The sequence below is a fragment of the Jaculus jaculus genome, chromosome 5 (assembly GCF_020740685.1).
Source record: "Jaculus jaculus isolate mJacJac1 chromosome 5, mJacJac1.mat.Y.cur, whole genome shotgun sequence".
Classification (NCBI taxonomy): Eukaryota; Metazoa; Chordata; class Mammalia; order Rodentia; family Dipodidae; genus Jaculus; species Jaculus jaculus.
Genome location: NC_059106.1, coordinates 93,542,210 through 93,550,206, shown reverse-complemented (window position 1 = coordinate 93,550,206; position 7,997 = coordinate 93,542,210). Strand labels below are relative to the sequence as shown.

At 45.3% G+C, this 7,997-nt stretch overlaps 1 protein-coding gene across 2 annotated transcripts in view; it reads left to right on the top strand.

The window, feature by feature from the left end:
- Positions 1–2,815: 2,815 nt before the first annotated feature.
- The window catches only part of LOC101594400 (cytochrome P450 2J4), a 71,949-nt gene continuing 66,767 nt past the window's right edge, over positions 2,816–7,997 (top strand). The window contains exons 1-2 of one of the 2 annotated variants that reach the window (XM_045150122.1): positions 2,816–2,864; positions 3,181–3,333. In XM_045150122.1, the coding sequence (XP_045006057.1) occupies positions 3,322–3,333 (12 nt within the window). In that variant the 5' untranslated portion in view covers positions 2,816–2,864; positions 3,181–3,321. Of the gene's footprint in view, positions 2,865–3,010; positions 3,334–7,997 lie in introns of those variants that run through there. The other variant, XM_045150121.1, reaches the window with a different exon arrangement.

The following is a 7,997-nucleotide window of genomic DNA, read 5'->3' as shown; positions in this document are numbered from 1 at the left end:
AATAATAAAAAAGGGGGAGATGTTAGGAGCCGTGCAGATGCTATTACAAGTTGGCGCCGGTTTCTGGCCTCTTATTGGTCACAGCTGGTGTAAATCAAGCACAGTGCGCATGCTCCAACCCGTCGTGGGCCGATGCTAATGAGGCATCCAGAAAGTAACCAATCACTGGTGGCCACATATCCGCAGTTGACCAATCATTTGTGGGTAAGCAGCCTAAAACCCTATATAAACAGTTGCCTTTCATGGTTCTGGGTCTTCGTGTCTTCGCATCTAGCAGTTTGGCAGTCCCCAATAAAGTGTGTTCAGAAGAATCCTGATTGTGGCGTCCTCCTTGCTGGTGAGGCGGGCGTGACATTTAAGTAACTAGGATTTTATAAATTTCTCCTAACTTCAGTAAGTATTCCAAACATTGAGTGTATGAGGAAAACTCTTGTAAGGAAGACTAGAGAACACAAGTTAAGCTCTCATGAGTTTCTGTTTCTATTTGTGTCTCTCCCTGTTTTTTTGGACTTTGGAAGGGTAGAAATTTCATTTTTTGTTTATATTTATTTATTTATTTAAGAATGACAGAGAGAGGGAGAGGGAGAGAATAAGAGAGGGGGGGGGGAGAATGGGCACACCGGGGCCTCCAGCCACTGCAAATAAACTCCAGACGCTTTCCCCCCACCTTGTACATCTGGGTAACATGGGTCCTGGGGAATCAAGCCTTGAATGGGGGTCCTTAGGCTTCACAGGCAAGCGCTTAACCATTAAACCATCTCTCCAGTTCTAGAAATTTCATTTAAAAAATTTTATTTATTTATTTATTTGTGTGTGTGTGTGTGTGTGTACACACACATGTGCATGCAAATGAACACTAGATGCTTGTTCCACTTTTTGGGTCTGGCTTATGTGTGTAGCCTGGGAATTGAACCCAGACTGACAGACTTTGCAAGCAAGCACCTTTCAAAAATGGGTCATGTTCCCAGTCCCCCAAAATAGAAATTTTCTTTTCACTTCTTTTTCATTAAAAGCTTTAAGCAGAATGTTTAGTACATGAGTGTGTGCCGTCCTATTACAAAAACTGTTTTCATGGTTGCTGTGTCAGACAAGTTGGGCACAGGTAGGCAGCACAGAATGGTGTGGAAGGCCACATGCTGGAGGCCTACGGTTCTTGAGGTTTCAGTGCTGAGCAAAAAGAACCAGCTAGCCATCATAAGAAGTGTAAGAAGTCAGACTTCCAAAACCAAGTACAGAATATATTCTCTCATATGCAGAACCTAGATATAAATGTGTGTGGGGAGGCATGAATTTAAAAGGAGGTAAAAGAGAGGGGAGGAAGGGATCTTAAGGGGGTGATGGAGAGGGTAATTGAATGCATGTGACAACAAAGCTGAAGGTGGGTGCTTATGATGTGGTTCAGTTGGTAGAGTCCCTACCTAGCAAGAAGCCCAGAGTTCCATCCCTAGCACCATATAAACTTGCTGCAGAGGCACATGCCTATAATGCCTGCATTTGGAAGGTGGGGAGCACGAGGATCAGAACTCATGATCATCCATCCTCCTCTATGTAGGGAGTTTGAGGCCAGCCTCAGCTACGTGGGGGAAGAATGATGGGGGAACATGGACCAGCAAGGGAGGGGTAGACGTGGGGGTCACGGGATGAAGAAAAAATAATGAATGAAATCGCTAAATGAAACCCATTATTTTGTATGTTAACTTTAAAATTTAGGAAGGGAGGGAGCTCACTGATACAGGGCTTGCCCAACGTTTAAAGCCCGAGTTCAGTAGCCAGCACACACACACACACACACGTACATACACAGACACACACACACACACACACACACACACACACACACCATCGCCAAAAACATTGCTCCCCAAATGTCAACTAAACGCCTGAGATTCATTTATTCGCCCTGCCAACGCGAAATAACTAGCCAAGAGACAGGAGCACTATGGCACCCAATAAGAGCCCTTAAATGCTGGTTGCCCGGGCTGCGCTCTCCCAGCACGCTGCACTGGGGTGGAAGATGCCTTACTGACAAACCGGGGCTTAGAAGTCCGCGCTCCGGAAACCACAGCGATGCCAGAGGAAAAAAAAAACGACTTTGTAAATAGATCAATAGCCGCTCTTAGCCTACTCACTTCCGTGCTGAGCATGGGTTCTCCAGAGACCCAGGCCCGGAGCAGCTAGGCGGGCTCAGCCAAGCTAAGGAAGATCCTGGGTGCCAGGGGGCGGAGGCGGTGGCAGGGAGGGGTTTGGGGGAAAGGGCGGGGCGGAGCGTAGTGCCTGGGGGCAGGGTTGAGTGTCTGGAGCAGAGCGGAGTGCTGGGGCGGAGCCGAATGTCGGGGGCGGGGCTGAGTGCTGGGAGCAGAGCGGAGCGCCGGGGGCGGGGCTGAGTGCTGTGAGCAGAGCGGAGCGCCGGGGGCGGGGCTGAGCGCCGGGGGCGGGGCTGAGTGCTGTGAGCAGAGCGGAGCGCCGGGGGCGGGGCTGAGTGCTGTGAGCAGAGCGGAGCGCCGGGGGCGGGGCTGAGCGCCGGGGGCGGGGCTGAGTGCTGGGAGCAGAGCGGAGGGCCGGGGGCGGGGCTGAGTGCTGGGAGCAGAGCGGAGCACCGGGGGTGGGGCTGAGCGCCGGGGGCGGGGCTGAGTGCTGGGAGCAGAGCGGAGCGCCGGGGGCGGGGCTGAGTGCTGTGAGCAGAGCGGAGCGCCGGGGGCGGGGCTGAGCGCCGGGGGCGGGGCTGAGTGCTGGGAGCAGAGCGGAGCGCCGGGGGCGGGGCTGAGTGCTGTGAGCAGAGCGGAGCGCCGGGGGCGGGGCTGAGCGCCGGGGGCGGGGCTGAGTGCCCGGCGGGCTGAACTCAGAGGCAGAGGCGCGGCAGGAGGGTGATTAGGGGAAAGGGCGGGGCAAGGCTAAGGCGGAGTGCGGCCGGGGAGGTGGGAAGGTGGCGGTTGTTTGGAGAGGCGCCCAGTGAGAGGCGGGAGGCGGGGCCAGGAAGGGTATGGGGGAGGGTCGGGAGGGGAGAGGAGGACATCTAGGTAATCTCGGGCTCTGAAAGGTCGGTGAGGGACTGGCTCCAGCCGAAGCACTGGCGACGCTGGCAGCGCCAGGGTTGTGACAAACTCAACCTTGAGAGGTGCAGCCATGCTGGCCGCGGCGGGTTCTCTGGTGACCGCCTTGTCTGCTGCGCTCCATGCCCAGACTCTGCTGCTGGCTGTCGTCGTCTTTCTGTTCCTCGCGGACTTCCTCAAAAGCCGCCGTCCAAAGAACTTCCCACCCGGACCTTGGCGCCTGCCCTTCGTGGGCAACTTCTTCCAGCTGAACTTTGAGCAGTCCCACCTGATGGTGCAGCAGGTAGGAAGGACAGGTGTCTGGTGAGCTGGACGCGGCCTTTCCGCATGGGGGCGCCCAGGCTGGCAACCTGCTAGACTCACCCACAGAGCTAGTTTCTAAACTTTTACCCTTGTTTAAAATCGGCTGTGCTCCAAATATTTGGAAATTTTGTTGTTCTTTATTTACTAACGAGTCCCACTATGATTCCATTATACTCAGAGAACGTATAGCTTAACTTTTAAATATGTGTGGGTAGATTTGATGACAGTAATGTAGCTTCATAAATACTCCATGCTGCTTTAAAAGGCACCTAGGCTTAATTGGTTACAGTGCCTGTCCAGATAAAACAACAACCAAAAAAAAAGAAAAGAAAAGAAAAGAAAGGTGTTTTACTCTTCTTGACTGGAGTTTTCCATACATACTGGTTGTCTTATTATTCTCTGTCTAGGAGAGATGCGCAGAGGTCTCCAGCTCCATAGGTAGTTTGTGTATTTCTCCCATTGAGTTCAAGTAGCATTTTCTTGGTGTATTGAGAAGTCTGTTGACTGTACATAGAACCCATGTAGGTTTGGCATGCTGTTTTAGCGAACTGACCCTTTTACTTAGTGGTAATGTTACCCTTTATCCTTCATCCCACTTTGGGTCAGTATGACAGACATGTGTCTCCGTTCTTTTTTAAACTTGCTTGTATTATCATATTTGAAATGGATTCATCTAAACAATGTATACTTAGGTATTGTTTTATTATGCCTATCTCTTAACATTAATTGAAAATAGTGGACCATTTATTGTTGACATGTAAGGATCTGAGCTCATTTACCCTTTCTGATCTTCCTGTGGGCTTCTTGGACAGTTCTAAAGTAATTATTTTTATTCATCTTTGTTTTGGAGGAACATGTGTCTTCCTACTTCTTCTCAGTGCTTGCTTTGTAGATTACACCTTGCAGCACACTGGACTTTGCTGATGCCAACAGTTTCTGACTACTGAGCTTCTCTATGGAGATTTTTATTCAGCTTATTCTGTCCCAAAGTTTTCACTTGGCTCAACTGTATATCTTTATTAATATTTCTCATTATTATATTTTTCAAGGTTATAATTATTCCATGAGATTTTTAAAATATTTTATTTTTATTTATTTATTTGAGAGAGAGAGAATGAGAATGAGCACAGGCATGCCAGGGCTTCCAGCCACTGCAAACGACCTCCAGATGCATGCACCACCTTGTACATCTGGCTTACGTGGGTCCCGGGGAATCAAACCAAGGTCTTTTGGCTTTGCAGGCAAGGACCTTAACCTCTAAACCATCTCTCCAGCCCTCCCTGAGATATTTTTATCGTAGTTGCCTTAAAAATCTTTCATTATCTTGTTATTCCAATATCTGTGCTGCATCATTCAAATTGAGAATTTTCCTGGCTTACGGCAGGATGAGTAATTTAGAACTGTGGTCTTGGACATCAGGTACAGTATGCTATAAAACTTACACTGGATACTGTGTCCATCTGTTATTTGAGTAGGCAGCCTGGGAGGTTCTGTACCCCACTGCTGTAGCTCCTTGCAAGGTTGAATGCTGATGCATCTTTCAAGATGTTATAGTCCAGATTAAATATAGAGAAAAGCAAAGAGAACTTTGTCAGTTGGAATACACCTTTTCTGTCTCTGGACTGAAGAAATTGGGTTAGCATTTTACAAATGGAATCATAATTTGTAATAGAAAGGAATAGCTTTTATTTGATCTCCTCAGGGTCCAAAATTTAATCCATGTCTTCATTTTGTTACTAAGTTAGATATGATTATAAAGGATAAATGAATTGTGTCACAATAATAGCTCGTGATGAAACTAAGAGAGTAGCATTTTCATTCTGGTCCTGGGATTTTTTCATCCTGGTTTTATTTTTGTGTTTTATGGGTTTGTGTTTTTGTATTTTTATGTATAAACAAATGGAGTTAGATGGAATAATTTCACTATAATTAATTGTGAATTCCAGCAGTTAAGAAATAATTCTACATCTGGCAGGTCTTTCCTCTGGACTTCCATCTTTGGTTAATCTCTTTGATGAGCATACACATTCGGTACCATCTGCTAGCATTTCCATTTCTACAGAGTGAACTTGTTAAGGAAAACAGTAATGTGGCTCTCCTGAGTTGTTCTGTGAGGTAACGGCAAACAAGGGTTTGAACCCAGTGTTATTTGACTTGTACACTTATTCTCTTCATGTGCTCTCTGGGTGTTCATGATGTAGTAGAATACAATTAACTTAACATTTTATAATATAACTGCAGGATTCTTATTCATGTGATCATTTAATCAGTTTACTAAATAGGTCCTTACCATGCCAGGTAAAACACAGGAAAGTATATGATCAAAGGGGTTATGCAGACTCTGGTAATATATCCGGATATCAGATGAAATCACTGTGAATGAGAAAGTCAGGGGATACCCTTTGGCAAAGTGTTGAAATAAATTGAGTTGTAATATAAAGGCATGTTTGACAAGTATCTAAAATGGGATAAAAGGATAAGACATTTTAATTTTTGTTTGGAAATTAGTTTTAATGGCATAGGCTATTTTCATTCATCAGGACAAAAATTTTTATTTATAAGTAGAACATATAGCTTCAATTTTCCATTAGTAAAGATAGAGTTGTATGGACACAGTCATACTTAATTCTGAGCTTTTACTTACAACATGGGGGAAATGATCACCTAAACCTAGGATTCAAAATAAATTCTTTATATCTATATCATATTGAAACATCTGACTTATGTATTTGATCAAACATACACAGCTTCCTTATAAGTATTATTTAGTTTAAAAATGTTTCCTAAGTCTTAAAAGGAATTCAGAAATACTTTTATATAGTTTTATACACTTTTGGCTCTGAAGATTTTTTTCTCAATGTTTATTAACATTTTCCATGATTATTTAAAAAAATCCCATGGTAATACCCTCCCTCCCCCATGTTCCCATTTGAAACTCCATTCTCCATCATATCCCCACCCCATCTCAATCAGTGTCTCTTTTATTTTGATGTCATTATCTTTTCCTACTCTTAAGATGGTCTTGTGTAGGTGTCATGGACATCCAAGCCATTTAATGTCTGGAGGGAGCACATTATAAGGAGTCCTACCCCTCCTTTGGCTCTTACATTCTTTCTGCCACCTCTTTGCATGAGACTCTGAACCTTGGAAGGTGTGATTGAGATGTTACTCAGTACTCCGGTCACTTCTTTCCAGCACTATGATACCTTTTGAGTCGTCCCAAGGTCACTGCCATCTGAAAAGAGAAGATTCTCTACCCAAAGGGAGACTAGCATTAATATAAGGGTATGAATATTAAGAGAAGTGCTTACTGGGCAGTCTGATAAGCATAGCATATACATTTATCAAGACATCAGCAGACATTACACTCCTAGGGCTTATGACTATCCCTGTTTTAAGTTTTCAGTATCAGGGATATATTCTTTCCCTTGGAGCAGGCCTCCAGTCCAATTGGAGGGCAGTTGGTTTCCACCATGAGAGATGTGCCACTATTGCACCTGTTGGCTCATTTGGCTTGGCTGGCCAATTATAAGGCTTTCAGAGTTCATTGTTGAGTATCTTCACTGGTGGTATCTCTTTCTCCCATTGAACTACATGTAGAATGGCTTCTTCCAGCTTTTTGTCAGCTGGTCTACATGGAGGAGGTTATCAGCTCAGTTCCAGCAGGATTTCTCAGTGGCTTTGCAGCCCAAGTATTTGGAGTCTTCAGCAATAGAGTCTTACCATCTATTCCTGGTGGGAAACCAAGGGCCTCAGATATGGCCTATAATGTTTTGGGGGCATCAGGGACCTCCCTGGCCAACAACACTCTGAAAGGTATCCTATCCCTGGCACTGAAAATTTTCTAGCAACAATTTATGGCTCCTGAGTGTTCCATTGTCCAAAACCAGAGGATTCCATGTGATTTATTTCTATATTCTTAGATTTTGAATAGCCCTCCCTCCACCTTTCCTTTTCTCAATCTCTTCCCCTGACCTCACTTTGGGCCTTTTAACCCCCATGACTCTATTCTTCTACTTACATATACAAGACTAACCTATTAAGTACCCTCCTTCCTTTCTCTTCCCTTTATATCTCCCTCCCTCCCTCCCTCCCTCCCTCCCTCCCTCCCTCCCTCTCTCTCTCTCTCTCTCTCTCTCTCTCTCTCTCTCTCTCTCCCAGCTTACTGGCTTCTGCTACTGAGTTTTTCCCTTCTCACACAGAAGCCCATTCATCTGTAGTTAGCATCCATGTATGAGAGAGAACATGAGGTGCTTGGCTTTCTGGGCTGGGGTAACCCTGCTAACCCTGGCCCAGAAAGCCAAGTATAAGATTCATCCATTTTCCTGTAAATTTCATAACTTCATTTTTCTTTATCACTGAGTAGAACTCCATTGTATAAATGTGCCATATATTCATTATCCACTCATCAGGTGAGGGACATCTAGGCTGGTTCCATTTCCCAGCTATTATGAATTGAGCAGCAATAAAGATGGTTGAGTTCATATTTCTAAGGAAATGAAATGAGTCCTTAGGATATATGCTCAGGAGTGCTATAGCTGGGTCATATGGTAGATGAAGTTTTAGCTGTCTTAGGAACCTCCACACTGATTTCCACAATTGCTGGACCAGATTGCATTTCCATCAACAGTGTAGAAGGTTTGC